This window comes from Rattus norvegicus, chromosome 17 (assembly GCF_036323735.1).
Source record: "Rattus norvegicus strain BN/NHsdMcwi chromosome 17, GRCr8, whole genome shotgun sequence".
Taxonomy (NCBI): domain Eukaryota; kingdom Metazoa; phylum Chordata; class Mammalia; order Rodentia; family Muridae; genus Rattus; species Rattus norvegicus.
In genome coordinates, this window is record NC_086035.1 from 66,384,977 (window position 1) to 66,410,455 (window position 25,479).

Genomic DNA, 25,479 nt, shown 5'->3' on the forward strand with positions numbered 1-25,479 from the left:
TTCCAGAGAACCTGGGCTCAATTCCCCGCAAGCCCTCACATGGTGGCTCACAGCCATCTATAACTCAGGTTCCAGAGGATCCAAAACCTTCTTCTGGCCTCTGAGAATACTGCGCACAGACTTACTTACAAGCAGGCAAAACACCAACTCATAAAAAATTAATATTAATAGTGATTTCTCTAAACTTAATCTGTAGCAATCAGTCTAAGAAGGATTTTTAAATATTTATTTATGTTTATATGCATGCTATGTGCCTGCTTGTATACCACATGCCCATAGATGTTCTTGGAAGCCAGAAGAGGGTGTCATATCCCCTGGAAGTGGAGCTACAAGTGATTGGGAACAGCATGATATGCGCACTGTGAACATGGGTCGTCTGTCTACAAAAATATCAAGTGGTCTTAGCCACTGAGTTATCTCTCAAGATCCCCACTAAGGATTTTTAAGAAATGCTTAGCCTTTTAATTAGCATACAACATTTTATGTTAATATTTTCTCCTTTACAACCTGCTACGTTAGAAAACATTTCTCAAAATCTATGTATATCACATTAAAAATGATAATAGCTTAATGAAACTTTATGATTCCGAAGAATTTCATTTTATATAAACAAAGGTTTTTAATATTTTATAAAGCAACAGACCTCAAAATTAACATTTAAATAGGATTTTTAAAAACAGATTTATTTATTTTTAAGTACATGTGTACATATGTATGTATGTATGTATTATGTATACATGATTGCATGATGTATGCATGTATTTGCTTGATGCCTTCAGAGACCAGAAGGAGGCATGGGGTCCCCTAAAAGCAAAGTTGCAGATGACTGTCACACGGGTACTGTATGAAATCCAGGTCCTCTGCAAGAGCAGCAAGTATTCTTAACCATTGAACCATCCTTCCAGACTCCCATCCTATTCAATTTTTAAAAGCTTAGAATGGGTCTGGAAAGTTGGCTCAGTTTCAATACCCATCATCATGGTGCCTTACAAACACTCTATAGTCCCTGGGGGATCTGATGCCTTCTTCTGACCTCTGAAGACACCAGGCACACCGGTGGTGCACATACAATACATACATTCAGGCAAAGGCTGCATGGTGTGTGTGTGTGTGTGTGTGTGTGTGTGTGTGTGTGTGTGTGTAAGAGAGGGAGAGAGAAAGAGAGGGAGGGAGGGAAGGACAGGAGGAGGGAAGGAGAGAGATTCATCTTTCTCTAAGTTTGGTTAAAGAACCCTGACTAATACACACACATTTTCTCAAGAAACTAGCCTAGAATGAGACCCCCTAATCATCCCCAAAACAGATTCCCATGTTACTAAGAGAAAGCAACCCTCCTCCCATGATACATCTCTTCACAGCTTGATCTTATCACCATCTCTAACAACACAATGCACCAATTCTTGTGGATGACCAATCTCGGACATGTTGTTAGAGAGCAAGGAGGCATTGATGAACCCCCCCCCCCATGTCCACAGCAAGAAGACACTTTTGACTATCGGCTCCTGGACTGACAAGTTTGCTTAATAACAACCACTGAGTCTGAACTCTAGAGCTTCCGATGGGACAAGTGATCATCAGAGGAAACTGATAAAGCTGCTTCCTCTCAGGTCACAGATGTGCGTTACACACCTTGGGAAACTGTCTCCGTGTCAGTAAGGGGCTTCAGTCTTTTAAACCAGAAGAGGTTTAAAGCCAAAGTGTTTGGATACCCTCAGTGGTCAGATGGTAAGAATCGCAAAAACCAAATGAAGTTACAGAATCTTAGAGCCTTCGTCCTGAGGGTGGTGACGCAGCCTAGGTTCAGTTTCGAGCTGGTCAGTGCCAGTGTCTATAACCCAGAGAAGCTTCCTGTTTCTTCACTAGTGTTGTTCCCGCTGCACATTAATAAGTGGAAAATATCTTTGGTATGACCTGAACGTGACCTGACCCTCATTTAGAAGCGGGGAGCCCTTGGATGGTAGCCCAGCTTAAGAAAGGGACACGTAAGTGACCTGGGAGATTGTCAACACAATAAAAACTGTTCCCTCACACCTGGCTGCCAGCTCCACCAGATGAGCCCACTACCATGCCGTACTGACTCTCTAGATGCCTGAGACAAAATGACCTCTGTGTCCCTTAAGTTGACCCTTGGCACTGATTTGAGAGGAGCTGGGAGAAAAGAACACCAAAAAAACCGAGGGTGGGTTTTGGCCAGTTGTGATTGGTCCGTGACTCCTGACCTCACAAGGAGCCATTGTGAGATAGGGTATTAGTCCACCTATAGAAGATTCTGCTGGGCCTTGATCTTCTCTTTACACTGCAGTTACACTCTTGGTTGGTTGCAGAGCGCTTGGTCTCAAGATGTTGGTCCTGAGAGTTTATTTTTTATTTCCTACTTTAGAACTACTAACCTGAAGATAGTAAGTTTGCTGCCTGGATGTTGACTTAATGTTCATTGATTTAGATTTAGTTTGTGCATACGCTTCAGTTTGTTTTAATTATCAACCATTTTCCATTAATATGTATGTATGTGTGCGTATGTATGTATGTATGTGTATGTATGTATCCATTTACTTTTTTTTTTTCTTTTTCTCTGAGGGCCATTACTCTAGCCCTCAGAATTTTTTTTAAAGGTGTATTTTATTTTTGAGTTCACTGTTACTCACACCAGACACACCAGAAGGGGGCATCAGATCCCATTACAGATGGTTGTGAGCCACCATGTGGTTGCTGGGAATTGAACTCAGGACCTCTGGAAGAGCAGTCAGTGCTCTTAACCACTGAGCCATCTCTCCAGCCCTCCATTTACTTTCAAATGTTGTAGAATGGCTTATTTTGTTACCTTAAACCTTTCGTTAGTCTATATTAGCTGTAAAAACTAAGGAATTTGACTTTACCAAGAGCTTAGATCCTATCCACCTGCTTTGTTATTTCCCTCAACCTTCCTTCCCCTGTGTTTAAAAAGAATCCCCCTATCATGTTAAGAATCTTCTCCTGACACCATGCCACTCATGAGGCAACTGAGGAATCTGTAGGGACAGCTCATTTCCTCATGGCATCACACTGTCAAAGAGCCACCATTCTTCAATGCCCATAAACATGAGTGTAAGGAACAAGGATGGCGAACCATGAGCGTAGAGGTCCGTAGTAGTTAGAGCCATTACACAACTTGAGGGTCTGAGTGAAAAGGGCCTTGAAGAAACTAGTCGATACCCAATAAGCAAGAATCTCTCCCTGAGGTCGCCCCAAAGCTCACTGGGTCCATTCTTGTTACTGCAGCTAACTAAAGCCCACATGTCCTCCTCAAGGTCTGAGTGTGAGAGGTTTCACACCCGATTCACCTCACTGAATTCTGTCCCCAGTTGGGTGGGCTATTTAGGAAGTTGGCAAATCCCATAGTAGCGGTACCCAGCAGGAGAAATTGAATCATTAGAAGCCATGGGACATGTCAGAAGCCTGGAAGCAACTACTTCAAACCCATCTTCCTGAGACCCCAGCCATGGTTTCCCTGTGCTCAGAGAGCCTGAAGCACAGTAAAATCTGTGTACCCTATGTTTTTGTTTCTCGGGGATTTTTGTCACGGCAATGAGAAAAGTAATTCTGTGCTTGGAGACAGGACGTGAAGACGTGCTTTATTATTTAATCATTTTTGGTTGTAAAAAGCTGTGATTGGTCCATTGTGTTTAACCTCACAGAAGTCATTGTGAAGAGTTGCAGACTCCGCCCACATAAGACACTACTCGCTGCTTGGTTGGCTACAGAGTCGCTGGTTCACAGAAGGCTTGGATATTATTGACCTCCTGAAAACAGATTCTGTTGATGTGCTTGGACCCCCAAACAGCGAGTTTGTTTCCTGGTTTGTGGGTTTTGCTTTTTTTTTTTTTTAAAAAAAATTCTTCACCTGACAGCAAGAGGATTTATTGTACACGAGTTACATTTGGCCACAAGAGAGAATAGAACTAGTCCAGAATGCCAAAGGTCCAGGGCAGAGGGCCAGCGGGACTGTTTTGGTTATAAGAAAGGCAGTCATTTTCCCAGGTGATCTGGGCAAGGTGACATTCCGGGTCTACTGAGACTTATTACCGACAGCAGCATACAGTCCAACAACTTGTTCCAGTGTCCCGGCCTTCAGCATCCCTTACTTCTGCTCCTGCAGGCTTCGCGGGTGCACAAGCTGCTTTACTTGGATCTCTGCCTCATCTTTCTTTTGCTGGCTTCAGCCTATGCATTCTCTTCTTCCGCCACTTCGCTCTCATGGCGCAGGATGTTCAAGGAAGATGGCGCTAAGACCGAGAGCAACATTTCTATTCTTAAGCATAATCCTTTGACATTTTAAAATTTAATCTGTCTGGTTTGAACAGCTTTATTAGTACGGACAAGTTGTAAAAGAAAAATAAGCTTTGTCCTCACCAAGAGCACTTCATCGCATCTACCTGTGCAGGTCTCTCCTGCAAGCTCTGATCAGCTTGAATGCTGGTCTATCCTGGTAACCGTCTTCCGCACTTGCTGTCTTTCACTCTAACACTCCGCAAAAAGACCAAAATCATGCCATGTGTATAGCGAAGTGCAGCCCGTTTCATTACAGCGTTGCGGTGTCAGGGAGGGCTGTCATCTTTAGATGACCATCTATACGAGCTTAAGATAAAGGATTGAAAAACTACAAGTGTAGCGAGTGTGTAGGAGGCAGATTTATTAAGAAAGGGTTAGGCTCCTAACAGAAGGCCATTGGTGTAAACGTTGCAGTGTAAGTGAGCCCTACTCAGAGAGGTATCCTGGACATCAGGAGCCAAGGAATACCACAAAGTCACACCACACAAAGACCTCACATAAGAGATTGGACAGGGAAAACCAGAAGCAGGAGGGAACTGAGCAGAAGGCATTCTTGGGGGCAGAGCCTTCCAAGGTTGCCTGGGATTGGCGGGCTTATGTGACCTGGTTTTGAAAGCTCGGGATTGGTGGGCTTTCTTTGCCCTTTATCCTACAATTGGATCAGAAACATAGATTCATTCTATAACTAATATCCTTTGTCATACCCAGATCAGCACAGAGTTCCAGAGTCAGTTGTCCTTGGACTTACTGTTATTAAAATCAAAATGTCCTCCTCAAGGTTAGATATGAATGGGCTCACACCTTCTCATGTGTCTGAATGCTTGGTCTCTCTCGGGGATGCTGTCTGGGGAAGTCATAAAACCCCAGGACCATGGAAAGCAGCAGGAGAAATTGGGTGACGAGATGCAGTAAGGGCCTGCCAAAAGCACATAACCAACTACTTCAGATCCGTCTTTCCAAGTCACTGGTTTCTCCAACTGCCATCCCTCCCTGTCTCTGAGAGTCTGAAGGAGAGAATACCTTTCATCCTTTCAACTACAACTTTTGTGTGTGTGTGTGTGTGTGTGTGTGTGTGTGTTTCTTTATTTTTCTCCATCTTTATTAAATTGGGTATTTCTTATCTACATTTCAACTGTTATTCCTTTTCCCAGTTTCCAGGTCAACATCCCCCTAACCTCCCCTCCCCTTCTATCTGGGTGTTCCCCTCCCCATCTTCCCCCCATTACTGTGCTCCCTCCAACAATCCTGTTCACTGGGATTTGTTCACAGCCATGACAAAAGTTACACAGTCCCTTCCTGTGAAGTCACCAATAAATAAATAAATAATAACCCTTTGAGAAGTGATTAAAATTTTTTATTGAAGATTTTTCATGGAAGTACACAGTGAACGGAGATCGTTTTCATGAGCCCCGTTGCATTGCAGCTGCTTTTGGCCTGTGCCAGAAAGTTCTCATTTCAGTTAAGGTTCTACTTACGATCCACAGCTCTAGTTAGACTAACCATTACCTCTGGGACTGGCATGTTACAGACAGCAATCCCTGTATCTATTTCTACTTCAGAAAATAACAATATGTCATTCTTGTGGCTGAGCCTGGGTGACCCTTCATGAATGTTGCCAATGAGTTTCCATATGGAAACTGTGAACAGTCCTGCTGAACTGTGGACCTCGCTGTGAACATGAAGCATCAACTTGGTCATGTAGAACTTTGTGTGCGATACCGAGGAATCTCATCATTTCAGTACACATGGTTATTCATTAAGGACATTGGCTTGTACTCTCTCTGTCTCTGTATTTGTGTCTGTGTCTCTGTGTCTGTGTCTCTGTCTCTCTCCCAGAGTGTGTATGTGTGTTGTTGTTGTTGTTGTTGTTGCTGCTGCTGCTGCTGCTGATTCTGCTGCTGCTGCTGCTGCTGCTACGGTTTTCACACCAGGGTAATACTGGCTTTATAGACCAAGTTTGGAATGAGCTTTTCTTGTCTCTTTGGAGAAGCAGCTTGAAGATCATCAGTCTCCACTCTAAGGCCAGTAGGTAAGACCCATAATGCAATCTGTTGTTCCCGGACCATCCTTAATGACAGATTACATCACCCTTTCCATCGTGTGACTATAATGACCACGTGCATTTTAATGTCCAGAGTTGATCATCACACCCAGGGTGTAGCAACTAGAAGGAAGCAGGTGGTACTCATCTTTAATAACATCTCGCCAAGGTTGATGTCTTATGATTCAAGCAATCCTTTTCTTTCAGAATCATCAACTCTCTAGAGTATGAGTTTGCATCACCCCCAACCCTAGGATTCCCACGGATTCCTCTCATCCTTTAATCTCACACATCAATAATTTGTATTTTCTCTGTGGGTGATACAGGTCAAGGGCTAGTCAGATTTGTTCATACTTTCAAATTACCAGATCTTTTGTGTCTTTGGTCTTTGTTTCAACCTCTATGTGTCCTCATATTTCAACTCCGATCTTTCTTATACTTTCTCGTAACTAGTTAGGGGCTTGAGTGGGCTTAGGGGAAAAAAAAACAAAAATCTCTGACCCAAGATGCATCATTAGGATGTTTGAGGTAGCTATGATTTTCTTTTTCTTTTTCAAAAAGTTTTATTTATTATTTATGCACACTGAGCTGTCTTCAGACACCAGAAGAGGACATCAGATCTCATTACAGATGGTTGTGAGCCACCATGTGGTTGGTGGCTGTTGGGATTTGAACTCAGGACCTCTGGAAGGACAGTCAGTGCTCTTAACTACTGAGCCACCTCTCCAGCCCCAGCTATGATTTTCATGATATAGAAATGTAAGCTATAAACTTGTCTCCTACACCTTATTTTGGTTTCATTTTTCTTTCCTTTTAAGATCATCTCGTGGTGATCCCATTCCCCACCTGTTACAGTGGTGGACTTGGAGAAGGAAATCCCATGCATGGATTTCTGCGATGCAAATTTACCACCAGCATCCAGACAAACTGGTTCCAGGCTGTCCATATCTACCATTGTGGACTCTATGTGTTGTTTAGGCCAAAAGGCCGAAGAAACTCTGGGACTCATAGGAGCAAATAGGCTTCATGATGTCCTGACAAAAAATAATATGTTCAACAGGAAAAAAATTGTTGGGAACATCCTTGGAGAAATAAGGCATGTTCCAAAGATTTGTTCTGCCAAGAGTCCTGCAGGTCCTGACAACCTCGCTTCCGCCCTTTGGAGGAGAGAGAGTGATCCTGCCTTGTCCATGTCCGTGGCATCTGACACCCACAAATGGCAAGGGGAGAGCTCCTCTAGGTGCTTCTCTCCAGATTTAGACGAGATGCTGGAGATCAGCTGGCTGTGGAAGTCTGCCCAACAGTGCTATGCTGAGGAGGCCTACAACAGCCACAAAAATTCTGAGGAGGCAGAGAGCACTGTCTCATTGAGTGACTCCTCTGAGGATGACCTGTCCTACCTGGAGGATATCATTCCCGACTCTAACTCGGACTCACAGCACGCTGGTGTGGGGGTAGGGACCAAGAAGACCAACAGTACCATCGGGATCAGTTACACATCCCTCAATGCTGTATTGTTCCTTGAAGACACCAACTGCAAACAGATCCCAGAACCTCAAGATGATACCAAGGTTACCAACCGCATCGGTGTATCCAGTGACGTGAGTGAAACTGACCTACAGTTCAGTGAGAGAATACATGATACTACATACTCCGTGATTTCTGCCCAGAGTAGGAACACTAAATATGAAGATGACAATGGCATAACCCTAGAGGAGTCACCATCTCTATCTAGCAAGGACCAGTTCTGGGAGGTGCCCAAAGACCCCATAAAGAAGCAAAGAAGGCAGATTAGTCAGTTCTTTTACAGTTTATTCTGTTGCCTCCCCACCCCGAAGAAAAGAGAGACAACCTCCAGGTAAGACACTGTCTTATTGCCATAAGACATGGAAAATGGAGTAGCTAGGAAACCTAGTAGCAAGGCCACCAAGGCCCTTTGACACAGATATGTTGGCTGTACCCATTTATAGAATGTGGCCCCAAGATTGCTGTGATCCTAGAAGACTCTTTCCCACTGTGCCCCTTTACGTGGATTCAGTGTCTGCCCGAAGCAGACAGCAGTGGATGCAACCATGGGCAGTGGGGGGAGGGAGGAGGAGGGACTTTGGACTTGGGGAAATGGGAAGTACATTAGGAAGGAAGAAATCGGGTGGAGAACTACATAGAGCAGAGTTGCTGAGGTTAAATCCTGCCAAAGTCACTAACAGAGCTCTTTGCTTGTGTCTCCTTTCAAGGGCTGAAGATCATGCCTGGGTCTGTGATTCTTAAGCCCTGGATTTCCGTTCAGCCTGGTATGGTCCACCAGCTACAGAAGGGAGCCAGGCCAGAACAGGATAGAGCTTTGTACCGCAAGACCTGTTGTTACCTGTCAGACACCTACAGCCTGGGCACGAGCTCTCTACCCTCCTCTCCTCTCCCTGCAGTGTAGACTATTGGCTGCCTACTTCTTAACTTACGGTGCCCCAGCACTGAGGCTGGACAGAGCGGTCGATCACTTGTTATGAAGAGACAGCTGTCCAGATGCAGCGAACCTCGGGAGAGGATTTTGTGTTTCCCATGATAGCTCATCACCTAATTTTGATCCTTATCAATGACCAGATGCAATGAACTGCATGTACTCGGTAACCCATGAGGTAAGGAGGCACAAGAAGAGGTGCGGGGACGAGGAGGGGAGGGGCACGTGGGACATGTCAAAAGGGAAGAAAAGCAGTTGGAGGGTGAGGAAGGAAAGAGCATGAAGTGGGGAAGGAGGAGGACCTACCCATAGGAAGTTCCAGCTCTGGTCGGGCAGCTGAGAAGAACAGATGGGCGTGTTGGGTGGAGTTACAGACCTAAGCCTCCATGAAAACATTAGGAGAAGAGGACTCTTGCACACACCACTATCCACTAAGAAGCGGGGTTTTTTTGTTTGTTTGTTTGTGTTGTTTTTGAGTAGCTGCTCATGTAGAGGAGCCATATTTGGGTTCCTGCACCCACACTGATGATCATAATCATCCCACAAGGTCAGAACCGGCTGGATCATGAATCTGTGTCTCAGAAAAATAGAAAATAGCACACACACCCCACAATTCCCACTGAGAGAACACAGAAAACATCACCCCTGGTCTGCCATATGTGACAACAGAAGTCTGACCCTCACCTATCCCATGCCATGGCCTCCATGGTAACTTGCTCAAGCAGATGGACTATTTAGCGTTAGTGTCTTCCAGCCCCTACCTATCAAAGACACACTATAGCAATGCAAGCATGAGCCAGGACCAGTTCAGAGCACCCTGCTGTTTAGGCAGTGGCCTGTCAATTAGCTTCTTGGGTTGGGAAAGTTTTCTAAGCAAGCATTGGATGATGTTCACGGCTCTGCTCATGAGGTCTTGAAAGTTGTAAAAATGTCACATTCAGCATGACTCCTACATCATGATCTATTTCCTCTAATATGTGAAGTAGCATGGGGGAGGGGGAAGGCAGAGAACCTGAACCATATGTCTACCCATCTCTCCTTAAGGCAGAGGGCTATCTAGCCAGGGGCAATGTGAGAGAAATATCCTGACAGACAGGATTACAGAGTCCATTATGGACAACATCCAATAAGCAAGGTGACTTCCTTTCAACAACTCTAATGCACCAAGTCTCATCTGCTTTGGGGTCTTAACTCAGCAAAGCACAGGATCACTTCTGTGGCCCTTTAAGTTCACAACTGCACACTTCTGCCCTTACCACAAGTCAAGGTACTGCTTTCTTGGCTCACCTACCTGATTCCCAAGACTGCCCACCATGCCAGGAAACTTGTTCCAACTTAGTCTGCAGGCTGCCATGAGTCCTAAAAACTTTGTAAGACAGGGAAAATATTCAACCACAAGCTTTTCATGCTTCACAGACAGAACTGTGTAACAGGGGATTGACTGCACAGGGATATGTGAACCATTTGCCCTGTGGACTACAATAGGCTTGTGAGAGATACCAGGAGATGAGAGTCTAGCCATAAACTGCTCTTCTGGTGCCGGGATGAAAGCTCGTTACACCAGGTGCTTGCTCTGCAAGCATAAGGACATAAGCGAAGGTCCAGCAACCACCTAAAAGCCTTGAAGGGCAGTGTGAGCATCCAATCCCATCTCTGTGGAGATGGAAGGGAACAGCCCCATTTGATCCCTGTGCAGATGGTCTAGCCTAATTTACAACCTCCAGCGTTAAGGAGAGTGTCTCTAAAAACAAGGTTAATAGGACACTTGAGACTCCCCTCCTACTCATACTTGAGCAAAAATGGGCAAGTGCTCAAGAACACAATGAACCCATGCACATGTACCTAGACACACATAAAAGACAGGAGGCACGAAAAGAGGAAATAGAGAAAACCATTAAGAGTTCTTCTTTTGTAATTGATTATTCTTAGGTGTGGCATCTATTTCTCAATCTGCAATATTTTTGTGTGTGTGTGTGTCCAAAAAGCTTTCAAGAGAAAGACTTCTACATTCACATGGTTTGGATTTAATTTTTGTTTCATCAGATATGTCTCTTCAAAAGTAAGCATGTGGCTTGAATCTGCAAAGAAGACCGGGGAAACTACCCTCAGCTGCATTTGTGGGACCGCCATAGAACATCATCTCTCAGCTCCATGGGGGAGCCTGCCCCACAATGACCCGGTACTGTGGATCCTGTGGATTGGTTTCTTTCGTGGTGTTGTCACATCAAGACTATGAACCTGGAGCAGTGTTATGCTCTCCGTAGTTGAAACAAGATTCCTCAGGCCTCACATGGAAAGTCCTTCATTTTTATTAAACGCTCACATCATTTTCTTTTATACTGGCCTATCTCTTCTCCTTGAAAGAAAAATATGATATCCAGTCCCAGGTGAATAAAAACATTGTGGCACATCTTCTCAGTCAAGAACACCTAACCCTGTGTTCTATACACCATGGCATTTACTTCCCAGAACTCATCCACCCCCAAAGTTTTGGCAATGACAATAGGTGCTTCCCTTTGTCGGGACACCTATATCTTATTGGTGGCTGGTTCTAAAGCCCAAATATTGTCAGGTCTGCAGCACAGTTGTCACCATAGTTTTTGGCTACTCTTTTGGGTATTTATATCAACCACCCTTCTCCACCCCAATCCCTTCAACCCCTCCCAACACTAGGTAGGTAAGAAAGTAGGTTAGAGGAGAAAGAGCCCATCAGCCTCCTTAGATTTGCTTGCTGGTTAGCAATGTCATTAAGTTCCTTGGGGCAATTCCAATCTTCATTGTCAGGACATCTCCAAGTAGTGTAGCAAACCAGCAAACACCAACAGCAACACAGCAAACAGAACATCAGCAATTCAGCAAAGAGCAGTCCAGCAACCCAAGCAAACAGCTGCAGCAGGGGCAGCGGGCAGGGGCGGCGGGCAGGGGTGGCAGCAACAACAGCAGCAACAACCACACACTCTGTAGGTGCTCTGGCATTTTCATATCCTCTCCAGAGTCCCCAAGGATTCCAGATGTAAATGCTGTTCAGGTGGCAGAATCATGCCTCTGCCAGAGCACGAGACAAATCACAGTCAGCTGCTGTGGACAATAAGAAACAGCCCCACATCCCATGCATGGGACTGAAACAAAAAGCATGTTCTCGTAACTGAGTCTCTCTCTTTTTTTTAAATTTATTTAATACTTAATAATAATTCCTTGGTTTCTGGGCAAACATCCCCCTCCCCCCTCCCCTTCCTTATGGGTGTTCCCCTCCCAACCCTCCCCCCATTGCCGCCCTCCCCCCATAGTCTAGTTCACTGGGGGTTCATTCTTAGCAGGACCCAGGGCTTCCCCTTCCACTGGTGCTCTTACTAGGATATTCATTGCTACCTATGAGGTCAGAGTCCAGGGTCAGTCCATGGATAGTCTTTAGGTAGTGGCTTAGTCCCTGGAAGCTCTGGTTGCTTGGCATTGTTGTACATATGGGGTCTCTAGCCCCTTCAAGCTCTTCCAGTTCTTTCTCTGATTCCTTCAACGGGGGTCCTGTTCTCAGTTCAGTGGTTTGCTGCTGGCATTCGCCTCTGTATTTGCTGTATTCTGGCTGTGTCTCTCAGGAGCGATCTACATCCGGCTCCTGTCGGTCTGCACTTCTTTGCTTCATCCATCTTGTCTAATTGGGTGGCTGTATATGTATGGGCCACCTGTGGGGCAGGCTCTGAATGGGTGTTCCTTCAGTCTCTGTTTTAATCTTTGCCTCTCTCTTCCCTGCCAAGGGTATTCTTTTTCCTCATTTAAAGAAGGAGTGAAACATTCACATTTTGATCATCCGTCTTGAGTTTCATTTGTTCTAGGCATCTACGGTAATTCAAGCATTTGGGCTAATAGCCACTTATCAGTGAGTGCATACCATGTATGTCTTTCTGTGATTGGGTTAGCTCACTCAGGATGCTATTTTCCAGTTCCAACCATTTGCCTACGAATTTCATAAAGCCGTTGTTTTTGATAGCTGAGTAATATTCCATTGTGTAGATGTACCACATTTTCTGTATCCATTCCTCTGTTGAAGGGCATCTGGGTTCTTTCCAGCTTCTGGCTATTATAAATAAGGCTGCGATGAACATAGTGGAGCACGTGTCTTTTTTATATGTTGGGGCATCTTTTGGGTATATGCCCAAGAGAGGTATAGCTGGATCCTCAGGCAGTTCAATGTCCAATTTTCTGAGGAACCTCCAGACTTATTTCCAGAATGGTTGTACCATAACTGAGTCTTTTTAAGAAACCAAAATTCTCACCACATAGAGGCACAAGGATACTCAATTCTTCGCTGTTGGTGAGCCTATGTCCAATCAGGTAGCCACTTAGAAACCCAGTCAATTCGTGTTGAAGCATCCGAATCCAATTCCCTGCCACAGAGCGATTTTTCCTGAGGCCCCAGGAAAGTAGGGTGGCTAGCCAAGGCCACTAGTGCAGAGGCCGGTTTAGAGCAGCCTCTGCCCCCAAAGCCCAGGGCTGTCAGTTTTGATCAGTTTACTTTCTCTCTCTGGGCCCAGGGACTGCTGTTCCCTTTTGCAATTTCACAAAAGCATTTGTGTGTGTGTTTTTTTTTTTCTTTCTTCCTTTTGGCTTTCAAAACATTGTTTCAGTTTTTTCACTCAGGAGACCAGGCCATCCTCAAACTCAGAAATCTACCTGCCTCTGCCTTCTGAGTGTGGGGATTTAAGACCTGGTGAGAGAGAGACCTGGTGTCAGGTAATGGTAGAAGGGACCTCTTTGGACTTGGGGTTATTGTGGCTGCTCTCAACTCAGCAGACAGGCACACAGAGAACAGGAATCAGAATCTGGAGGAACAGCATCACCAGGTAAGAACTGTCAATGGACACCAGGGTTACCTGCAATCCCCAAAGCTCAGAGAGAAAGGACAGAGTCCTCTCAGAACCTCAGAAGACACAAATCTCTGGGAAGAATGAGCAGGTCAGGGGCTCTGCTGACCCCACCTGGCTGATCCTCTAGCATTTTGGTGAAAGTTCTGACCAACAGGCAGGAAACTCCTTAGTAGTGTTCTTCCCGGGTGGTCATCCTTTGGTCACAGCCAAAGCCAAACTGATGCAGATGGACATTTAACCTCTGCCCTGGGATTGGACATGGACTTCTGAAGAGTCCCGCAATCTGAGGAACAGTCTGCTTGTGAGAGTGACAGAGATTACAATCATGGTACACACTGAGATTAAGAAATTGGAACTACCTAGCCTCACAGAGACGATGTACCAGGGTAGGGGATACCCAGAAAGACCCACACCTGCTTAGGAGAGAAGGAGAGGGTAGGGGAAAGGATTATGGGAGGAGGGTGACTGAGAGAGGGGTAGTTATCAAGATGTAACATGAATAAGTAAAATAACAAAAAATTAAATAAAATTCAAAACAATCTACCCTTACAAAGATTTTAAGATTTGGAACAGTAGTTTTTTTTAAATTACATTATTAATAAAAAAAATAAACTAGGGTCTGGTTGGTTGATATTGTTGTTCCTTTTATGGAGTTGCAAACCCCCTCAGCTACTTCACTCCTTTCTCTAACTTCTCCACTAGGGACCCCATTCTCAGTTCAATGATTGGCTGTGAGCATCCTCCTCTGTATTTGTCAGGCTCTGGCAGAGTCTCTCAGGAGACAGCTATCTCAGGCTCCTGTCAGCATGCACTTCTTGACTTCAGTAATATTGTCTGGGTTTGGTGGTTGTATATATGGGCTGGATTCCCAGGAGGGGCAGGCTCTGGATGGCCTTTCCTTCAGTCTCTGCTCCACACATTGTCTCCATATCTCCTCCCATGAGTACTTTGTTCCCCCCTTCTAAGAAGGACTGAAGTAGCCACACTTTGGTCTTCCTTCTTCTTGAGCTTCATGTGGTTTGTGAATTGTATCTTGAGTATTCCAGGCTTTTAGACTAATATCTGCTTATCTGTGAATGCACACCATGCATGTTGTTCTGTGATTGGGTTGCCTCACTCAGGGCATTTTCTAGTTCCATCTATTTGTCTAAGAATCTCATGAAGCCCTTTTTAATAGCTGAGTAGTAAATGTACCACATTTTCTATATCCATTCCTCTGTTGAAGGACATCTGGGTTCTTTCCAGTGTCTGGCTATTATAAATAAGGCTGCTATGAAAGTACAGCTCCCAGGGACTAAACCACCATCCCAAGAGTACACAGAGATGGGCCTATGGCTCCATCCGCATATATAGCAAAATAAGACACAGAATAAGTTTATCTTCTAAGACATCTTTGCAACTACAGTTCCATTAGGAAACTAAGCTCCAAAAAAGAAAAAAAAAAAACACAGCTTGCACAGCTTGCATCTGTTACTTTCTGGGGAAAAAAAAAGAACCAGGGGGTTGTGTTGTGGTGATCCCTCTATTGCTAATCTTTTTGTCAAAAATCAGTGAGGACCTACATTCTTGTCCCCAGTACCCACATCACCCACATACAATGTCAGGGCCAGCAACACACAGTGGTAATCCCTACTCTTGAGAGGCTCAGAAAGGAGTGTAGGAACCGGTGAGCTCAGAATCGGGAAAGTCCCAAAATTCAAGATGAGAGACCAAAGAGCAGACAATCCAGGGGTTGACTCTGGATTCTTGAACAATGACACGCAAAGATGAATAACAGATAAGTGAACTCTCTCTCTCTCTCTCTCTCTCTCTCTCTCTCTCTCTCTCTCTCTCTCTCTCTCTCTCTCTCTCCTCCTCTCTCTCTCTCTCTCAACCCCAAATCATACTTGGAAAAGTCTCGGCAACTTGTCAGGGTAGAAACTGTGGGTTGCAGCACGCGAAACCCTAGCGGTCAGCTGAACATGAAGTCCACGTTCACAGTGGTCACCCACGAAGGTCTTCTGACTGGAAACAATGCCTTTTTAACGTCACTAGGATTAAGCATCCATGCTCTATGCAAAATATAACCAAAGTCGTAAGCACAGGCCTGTACACCATTTGCCAGTTCCAGGTGGAACCGAACCGCTCAGTTTTGTACATGGGTCCACACGACCTCTAAATCCAGGAAAGCCGCGAGCACAAAGCAATGGGTCATACCTCAGCATCTCCAGCCCCCGTTCCTGGGAAGCCTTGGTTCAAGTGCTGTGGCCTGGCCTGGCCCAGGAGAGGGGCAGCCTGTCAGGCTGGGACAGGGGGCCATGGGCTTTACTGCCTGTCACAGAGAATGCTCCTGCCCCTGCATGACAACGACAAGGTATCCTGATGTAGACGTTGACTCAGTAACTCCCCCAGCCTCAGCATGGAAAAGCACAAGTCTTATGGAAGACAGAATCCTGCGTCCATTTTATCTGAGCCACACAGAGGAAGGCAAGACTACTTTACCCTAGCGCCGCGTTCCCACAAACACTGCATACTGAGTGAATGGACGTTATGTTGTACGGCACACCCATTCAAATCTCAGCCTTGCTGCCAAGCACGGGTCTTTTCAGGTTAAGCAGAAGCTTTCCTCAACAATGGCATAGTCAACTGACATATCTGTGCATGCAGTGGCCGTGTCTCATATTACACAATCCATACTAAAAATCCACTCCATGCCTACCCAGGGCTGTGGCTGTAGTCCTGAAGCTGGCTTAGTCTTGAAATAGCAGCACCTGCCCTGTGGAACTCAACAGCAAGCTTCTCATCTATAAAGCACAGCAACTTGGATGGTCACATTGTCATCCATGCAGGTTTTGGGATCTGCTTTACCTGCATCTTCCCTGTCTTCATAAAGCCCTCAACCTACACTAATTCACAACTGTACTTTTCCATTAGTGTTTTCAGAGAGTAGGCTCAGAAGACACTCTTATAGAAGAAAACCCTGATGCTAAGACAGCTATTAGATATTCTGCATTCTCTCTCTCTCTCTCTCTCTCTCTCTCTCTCTCTCTCTCTCTGTGTGTGTGTGTGTGTGTGTGTGTGTGTGAGAGAGAGAGAGAGAGAGAGAGAGAGAGAGAGAGAGAGAGAGTAGAGAATGTTATTTTGTTCCCCTCTGTGGGGTCCTGTGCTATTCACCATGCTTTGATTGATTTTCATCTTGGTTCCACGGGAGATGTAGTTTTGACTTTTCCACTTTCATTTAGAAATAAGCTTACAAAAATTGTAGCACACACACCTCTCTATGACTTTATAGGACAGCCGTGAGCATTTTTCCGTGTGCGTGTTTTGTGCACATGCGTCTATACCTAGAAACACCAACAGTAGTTCAAGGTGCAGAAGCAGACAGCTGGATCCAAGACCAGCATGCATTTTATTCTTCAATATTTTTTCATTCCTTGAGATTATCCTACCACTGTATCATCTTTCCATCCCACTTCCTCCACTCAAATCCCCGCTCTTTGTTGGTCCCTTTCAGATTCATAGCCTCTTTTTCACTAATTGCTATTAATATACATATATACATATATATATACATATTACATGTATGTCCCCCAAATTCATGGGCACAATCTGCTCCACCTGCACATTGTTTCTTGTGTGTATACTTCAGGCCAATCCACTGGGTTAGATAACCAATGGATGCACATGGAAGATTCATTATATGATATCTGTCTTTTAAAAACTTCAGAGTGAAATTGCAGAATGATCCATTCTAACCCTGGAGGGGTTCTCACTGCCTCTTGAAAGAACAGAGGATCCCTGGCATGTTCCCACCCTGGTTTCTGGTCTGGCTGTCCTATGTGTTGTGTAGAGAGTTCTCGCAGGTTTTTACCTGGACTTCCCTATGTTTGCCACCCCACAGATGCAGTGCTCCAAACACATGGCTGCAAACCTAAGTAGAGGAAGGAATAGGAATGATTCCTAAGCAAGAAGCTAGAACTATGGGGTTTTTTTAGTGTTGACAACAGGATATTGCTATGTTGTCCAGTTTGGTCTCAAATTCCTGAGGGGTCCACCACACCACTCTCCATCCATTCATTCATTCACACGCACGCACACACACACACACACACACACACACACACACACACACACACACACACACACACATCTGATTATCTCTCAGCCCAGACGTACAAACATTCACGCATCCACTTGTCTTTTCATTGGTCTATTCATGTATCCATTTATCCTTCCATGTATCCATGAATCCATTTGTCTAGGATTTCTGTTGCTTTGACAAAACACCATGACCAAAAAGCAAGTTGGGGAGGAAAGGGTATGTTTACCCCTGTTCATCATTGAAAGAAGTCAAGTCGGGGGGTTGGGGATTTAGCTCAGTGGTAGAGCACTTGCCTAGCAAGCGCAAGGCCCTGGGTTCAGTCCCCAGCTCCAAAAAAAAAAAAAAGAAGTCAAGTCGGGAACTCAAGCAGGGAAGGATTTTGGACATGGGTGCTGATTCAGAGGCCATGGAGGGGTGCTGCTTACTGGCTTGCTTCCCCTGGCTTTCTCAGTCTGCTTTCTCATAGAACCCAGAACCACCAGCCATGGGATGGCACCACCCACAACAGCCTGGGCCTTTTCCTACCAATCACTAGGAAAATGCCTTCTAGGTGGATCAGTTTGCTCATGAACTAATTAATTTGTAAAGCAATTTCGCCTCCATCCCCCCCCAGTCATATCCCCCCACACACATCTCTCCTCCCCAACCATCCACTCCTCCTCCCTTTCTCTTCAGAATATGGGGGGGGGGCGTGGATCTCAACCAGTCCTGGCAGTACGACGAGGTGCATCCTCTCCTATCGAGGCTAGACAAGGCAGCGCAGTAGGAGGAAAGGATCCCAAAAGCAGGCAACAGAGTCAGAGACAGCCCCTGCTGCCACTATTAGGAGTCCCACATGAAGTCCTGCTACACACCTGTTCCATGTGTGCAGAGGGCCTGGCCAGTCTTATGCAAGCCTCTGGTCGGCATTTTGGGCTCTGGGACCCCTCTGGGCCCAGGTTAGTTGATTCTGTAGGTGTCTTGTAGTGTCCTTGACCCCTCTGGCTGCTACCATCCTTCCTCTCCCTCCTCTGAAGAATTCCCCAAGTTCTACCTAATGTTTAGCTGTGGCTCTCTGCATCTGTTTCCCAGCTGGTTATACAGCTAGATCTTTTCTGGAGGTGTTTTCCCAATTGCGGTTTCTTCCTTTCAGATAACTCTAGCTTGTGTCCTTTTGGCATAAGACTAGCCAGCAGACCATTCACCTCACTTGTCTGTCTGTATATCCACCCATGCATCCGTCTGTACATCCATGCACGTAGGCATCCATCCTTCTGTCCATCAGTCTATCTATTCATACATACATACATTTGTCCATATTTCTATATTTGCTATTATCCATCTGTCTGTCCACCCACTTATCCATGCATCCATCTATCTTTCACTTTACACCCTAGTCAGTCAGATGTACTGTCCTTAGACAGGTCATCCCCTGGTCTGTGATCTGGATCTCCCTTATTGCTTCATGCTTTCAGAAATTCTGTATGTGGCTCTACTAATCCAATGGTTACAGGTGGATAGGGTCCCTGAAGCCTCAACTGTTCTCTCTGTCTCTCTCTCTCTCTCTCTCTCTCTCTCTCTCTCTCTCTCTCTCTCTGTCTCTCTCTCTCTCTCTCTCTCTCTCTCTCTCTCTCTCTCTCTCTCTCTCTGTGTCCATCTGTCTACCATTGCCCCTACAAATATCAAAATGCCATGCTCTATAATTATGCTGTTACCTCTCCAGTGGAGTACACCAGGAGACTGCGGTGAGCTAGTTCCCCAAAGATCTTGTACCCACTGCTTTCAAAATCAAATATGTAGAGAAAAAACAAAGCTGGGATCCAAGAGATGCTACTTTCTGCTACCAGGTCCTGGACCAACATGCAAGCCCCAAGAGTTCAGTTTGTAGAGAAAATTCATCATCCTAGCACTTCTCCTTATTCAGATCCCCCACCCCACTTACCTAGAAGTGGTAAGAGAAACCTTGAAGGAGGGGTTCTCATACTGTCAAAATGCCAGCCACAAAGATAGCCCAGATAACATATAAACTCAGCAGAAATGGCAAAGACAGGCATTGAGTTACACCCCACACCTCATAAGTGTTTCAAGACATTTCTGAGTTGAACCAAGGAGATAAGGTTGGGTGTGAGGTAGGTGAATGGAGCCACAGCCCGTCCTGTGCCTCTCAAGGAACAGCCAACTGCTGCCTTCTTTTCATGAGAAAACGATAATGTGTTTAGTCATTCTGAACCCTTCCTGATGAGAGGATGAAGCAAGTCACCCTTCATTATTCCTGACAACACTGTATTTCATGGTCAAAATGTTGAGAAATTAGTGTAAGAAAGGAAGACACTATTGTTCTGCCTCTGTCTCAACAATGATTTAGACTAAGCTATCCTAATGATAGCCACAAAAGGACCACACCTCAGAAGGTAAGTAGGGCAAAATGGGGCTTGAATCTCTGGTCTCAGTTTTTTGTTTGTTTGATCTTGGGTCTCTATTTTTTCTTTTGTATATTGCCCCTGCCTCTGAAGGCCTTGCAACAAGTGTCAGAGGCAAGCCCTCAGCACACAGTAGCTGGTTTTATCATTATTGCTGTTGTTTGTCTATTTGCTTGCTGTTTGGTTTGGTTTTTCAAGACAGGGTCTCTCTTTATACCTCTGGCTCTCCTGGAGTTCACTGTGTAGACCAGGTTGGCCTTGAGCTCACAGAGATTTGCCTGCTGTCTCTGCTGCCCAAGTTCTGGAATTAAAGCTGTGCACCACCACACTGGCTAATGCTGACTGTTATTAAATCACTGCTTTGAACTGCTCTATATTTCTATTTTTTAAGTGTGTGTGTGTGTGTGTGTGTGTCCTCACATTTGCACGTCTCTGAGTGTGATGTGAGAATTGGGGAGCACATGTATTCCATACTGCGCATGTGAAGGTCAGAGAGAACATTGGGTACAGGGAATCATCTTACACACTGCTTTAAGAAAGGAATCTCTTGTTTGCTACTGTGAACACCCAGCTAGCTGGAGTGCTGGGATTATGGACGTGCTCTGTCCTTCCTGGCTTTTACATGGCTTCTAGGGAGCTGAACCCAGGTTCTCATACTTGCACACTTTACCCATTGAATCATCTCAACAGTGCTATTCTGCTTTCTTAATAAAGTAAATTACATACATATTACATACATAATGCTGTTGGCAGGCCTCAAATGGTTATTTTACTTTGTGAATTTTATTTCCTATGAGACAAGTTTGGTTCCTGATCTCAGAGTCAAAAAAACTAGTCAACAATTGTAATGCCTATGAAGACACATTATAGGCATTACTAATACATTATTGTTATTTATATGTAAGAGTCTCTTACACATGTTTCTGTCACTATTTTTCCTTTTTCAAATTAATTTAAAAAGTAACGGGCTTTCATAGGAAGTTTTCCTACATGCTTCATTTTGGTTGGATTTCCCCCTCCTCCCTCATTTTACTTTGTGAGGTGTCACTGCAGAGGCTAGACACGCCTCAAACTCATGGACTAGTCTGTAGACAGTGAACATAACACTGCAGTCCAGCCAGGCAAGATATGCCATCGTCACGATAGTGCCAAGTCTGTTCTGCTATGAGTCAACCAAGTGGTCTCTGGTTTTGATGCCCACTTTATATGAAGGAACTGGTGTTTGGCATTGCAAACCTATCGAAAACTATATGTCCAGTGGAGAAGTTCTTACTCTTACTTTGTTAAATAGATATGATGCACACATCCAATTGCCTTCTAAATAATTATGTTTATGTCCATAGATTATTATTATTAATATGTGCTCTAATTGGAAGCTCCATTTTCAGTGGACAGTATTAACTGCAGAGATTCAACTGAGCACAGTGATGGGAATAAGTGACGTTGAACACTCAGCTCTGAATGAGACAACCATGTGACCCTCTTCAAAGATAGGAGGCATCACAGAGGAGGGAGCAGAAAGAATGTAAGAACCCCTCCCCCAATCGGTGAAGAGTGTTCAAAATGCTGTCATGAAGCCCCACCCATCCCTGAGGATTGATAAACAATTAATGGTTGCTGAGGGAGGAAGAGATATTTCTTTTCAATGGAAAAAGTGTCCATGCTCCCTGAAAACAACCCTAATGGAACCTCTTGGGTCACAAAACATAAAAGTCAGGGAAGTAGAATGGGTAGAGGGAAGAGATCAGCAGGGTTGGGAGTGGCCAACAGTAATAAAGGGTGAGTATGATCAAAATACCTTATGTGCATATATATATAAAAAATATAAAAAATGAACCCCATAATTACGCCTAGTTGATATATGCTAATAAAACATTTAAAATATCAAGATGGGGTTGTAGAGATGGCTCATCAGTTAAGATCATCAACTACTCTTTTGGATCAACGATCAATGCTCACACAGCCTTATCATAACCTCTAACTCTAGTCCTAGGGCAGCCAACACCTCCTTCAGGCTTCCAAGGGCTCTGAATATGTATAGTGTGCAGATCTACATCCAGACACACAAAATAAACACAAAAAATTTAAAAGATATTTTAAAGATCTTAGCATACAGATGTGTTCAAGCAGAGTTCCACAGGAATAAAGACCTGCTCACAAGTTTAGAGTTTTAATCTGACCAAGTCAAACCAACAAGGATAGAATCATTCCCTTTTCTAGAACTGGTCAAATCATGGACATGTAATATTCCTCCATGCAATATTTAGGCTAGATAAAAACTAAATCGTATTTATTGTTCATGTGCAGTCCATGTCAGTGGAGAGTGTGCATGGTGTCACACAAGGAGGTTGTGGTCAGGAAAAGCAAGCTTAGCCTCAGCTACATAGTGAGTTTGAGGCCAGTCTTGTCTCAAAAGAGAGTTCAATGAAACAAAGCAAAAGCTAACAAGGAGCTTCCCTTATTTGCTTGCTGACTCTGGCACCACACGTGCTTAGATAGGAATGGTTAGATCTAAAAATATAACTGTTGACACGAAACAATAGCTTAGATGTTTAGTGGAACGATAAATGTTTGGTGTGAGAACGGGACGGAGGTTTATTTATAAATAAATCATGCAGAGGGACTATGGGAAGAGTAAAATTACAGAAAATACTTAATAATTAACTTGAGCCCTTTTCTCTGCGGAATCACCATGATGGCTGGGACCCTGCACACAAACCCTGAAAACTGGAGGGCCTTCAAGGCCCTCATCGCTGCTCAGTTCAGCGGGGCTCAGGTCCGCATGCTCTCCGCACCACCCCACTTCCACTTTAGCCAAACCAACCGCACCCCCGAATTTCTCAGAAAACTTCCTGCCGGCAAGGTTGAGGGCAATGACGGACTCTGTATTTGAGAGCAATGCCATCGCTTATTGCTTAAGCAACGAGGAGTTGCAGGGAAGTACGCCAGAGGCAGCAGCTCAGGTGGTGCAGAGGGTGAGCTTTGCTGAGAGTGACATTGTCCCTCCAGCTGGCACCTGGGTGATCCCAACCTTAGGCATTATGCACCACAACAAGTAGGCCACTGAAAATGCCGAAGAGGAGGTGAAGCGAATCTTGGGGCTGCTGGACACTCATCTGAAGACACGGACTTTTCTGGTTGGTGAGAGAGTGACACTGACTGGCATCACAGTTGTCTGTACCCTGTTGTGGCTCTATAAACAGGTCTTAGAGCTTTCTTTTCGCCAGGCCTTCCCCAATATCAACCAATGGTTCCTTACCTGCATTAACCAGCCTCAGTTCAGGGCCATCTTGGGGGAGGTGAAGCTGTGTAAAAAGATGGCTCAGTTTGATGCTAAGAAGTTTGCAGAGAGACAGCCGGAAAAAGATACCCCAAGGAAAGAAAAGGGCTCACGAGAAGAGAAGCAGAAGCCCCAGACTGAGCGGAAAGAGGAAAAAGAGGCAGCTGCCCCAGCTCCTGAGGAAGAGATGGGCGAGTGTGAGCAGGCATTGGCTGCTGAGCCCAAGGCCAAAGACCCTTCGCTCACCTGCCCAAGAGTACCGTTGTGTTGGATGAGTTTAAACGAACGTACTCCAATGAGGACGTCCTCTCTGTGGCGCTGCCATTTTTTGGGAGCACTTTGATAAGGATGGCTGGTCCCTGTGGTATGCCGAGTACCGCTTCTGTGAAGAGCTCACCCAGACCTTCATGAGTTGTAACCCCATCACTGGAATGTTCCAGCGATTGGACAAACTGAGAAAGAATGCCTTTGCTAGTGTTATCCTGTTTGGAACCAACGACAGCAGCTCCATTTCTGGGGTTTGGGTCTTCCGAGGCCAAGATCTTGCCTTTCCGCAGAGTCCAGATTGGCAGGTGGACATGGCAGAAACTGGATTCTGGTAGCGAGGAGACCCAGACCCTCGTTCGAGAGTACTCTTCCTGGGAGGGAGCCTTCAGCACGTGGGCAAAGCCGTCAACCAAGGCAAGATCTTCAAGTGAACTTGTCTTGCTAGTCGCCTAACTGCCTGCACCTACCCTTCAAGGGAGATGGGGGTCATTAAAGGAAATGTACATTGAAAAAAGAATAATGATTAACTTGAACATAGAACAGCAACACATGCCAGCAGTCCTAGCACTCAGGAAGAAAAATCCAAGGTCCTACCAGACTACATAGTGCATCCGAGGCCAAGGTGACAAAATGCTGAGGCACCGTATCAAACATAGAATTTAAATAAACAGACCTGGCTGCTCTTTCAAATTACCTGGCTCCATTTCTAGCACCCACACACTAGATAACAACTGTGTAGAACTCCAGTTCTAGGGGCTCCACCTCTGTGGGTACTGAGCAGTGTACATGCATATGCAGGCAAAACATCCATAAACATAAAATAAAAATAAATAAGTCTTAAAATGAAACAAACAGGCACCAAAAAAAAAATCACATAAAAGAGGGGTGGGGATAGAGCTCCAATGTTAGAGTGCTTGGATCCCTGGGTCCTATCCTCTGATCTGCATAACTAGACAGATTGGAATACCCTCTAAATCTCAGCACATGAGAAATAAGGGCAAAACCAGGCTGGACAGTGTTTAATGGTTGACCCTCCTGTTGGAGGTGCTCATTTGTAGCATTTGATAATTGATTTTAAAAACCTACTGGGTATTATATTTCTGTCTGTTTAATAATTGTTATGACGGTTTGGAACAAAAGGGATAGAAAATATCTCAAGTCTGTGCGATCCTTTTCCATATTCAAGAACCCCTCACCCATCAGGGGCTTTGCAAACATCCAAACAAAAATCAGGAATAAAGGATCAGGGTTTGACATTGATTTGTCTAGTTACTTAAATAGCTAGTTAGTTGAGTTAGTTAGTATGTTCGTTATGAAGAAGGTCTCATGAAGCCCAGGCTGACATCACACTCACCATGTAGAGGGAGAAAACCTTGAATTTCTAATCCTGTCTCTAACTCCACGTGCTAAGATACGGGGGTTCACCACTCTACTTGGTTTTACACAGTGCTGGGCAGTGAACTAGTATGTCATGCATGCTAGGCAATCACTAAGCCAACCTAACTACCTAGCCCAAACAAAATAATTCTAAAGGAGATCATGACTAACAATCCAAGGAAGGACTCATAATCCAAGATGATGACGAAATGTGGCCTTTGTTGTAATTCTGCAGTTAGCAAGACAAAGGTTGACTATCCCAAGAAAGGACAGCAGGAGTCAGGTAGAAAAGTTGTCATCCTGCAGCATCCGATGGGCTATTGCACAAGGTTATAGGAGGGGTGTGTGGGATTGCACAGGGCCTGTTAGTTCTTTGTTGCCAGGATCCAGGGTGAACAGGAGTTACTAG

The 25,479-nt window shown here is 44.9% G+C and overlaps 1 protein-coding gene and 1 pseudogene across 3 annotated transcripts; both read left to right on the top strand.

The window, feature by feature from the left end:
* Positions 1 to 2,227: 2,227 nt before the first annotated feature.
* On the top strand, positions 2,228 to 11,141 carry LOC100360477 (hypothetical protein). Of its 3 annotated transcripts, XM_063276962.1 has the most exons (5): positions 2,271 to 2,399; positions 3,675 to 3,835; positions 7,168 to 8,207; positions 8,584 to 8,982; positions 10,848 to 11,141. In XM_063276962.1, exons 3-4 carry the CDS (start codon positions 7,234 to 7,236, stop codon positions 8,615 to 8,617), a joined length of 1,008 nt encoding a protein of 335 aa, XP_063133032.1. In that variant the 5' UTR covers positions 2,271 to 2,399; positions 3,675 to 3,835; positions 7,168 to 7,233; the 3' UTR covers positions 8,618 to 8,982; positions 10,848 to 11,141. The 3 variants fall into 3 exon arrangements, with proteins under 3 accessions (XP_008770018.1, XP_063133032.1, XP_063133033.1); XM_008771796.4 differs by lacking the exon at positions 3,675 to 3,835 and having other exon boundaries at positions 2,228 to 2,399; XM_063276963.1 differs by lacking the exons at positions 2,271 to 2,399; positions 3,675 to 3,835 and adding an exon at positions 4,475 to 6,337.
* An 11,697-nt stretch (positions 11,142 to 22,838) lies between these two features.
* Positions 22,839 to 24,124, top strand: Eef1g-ps11 (eukaryotic translation elongation factor 1 gamma, pseudogene 11; annotated as a pseudogene).
* Positions 24,125 to 25,479: the final 1,355 nt, after the last annotated feature.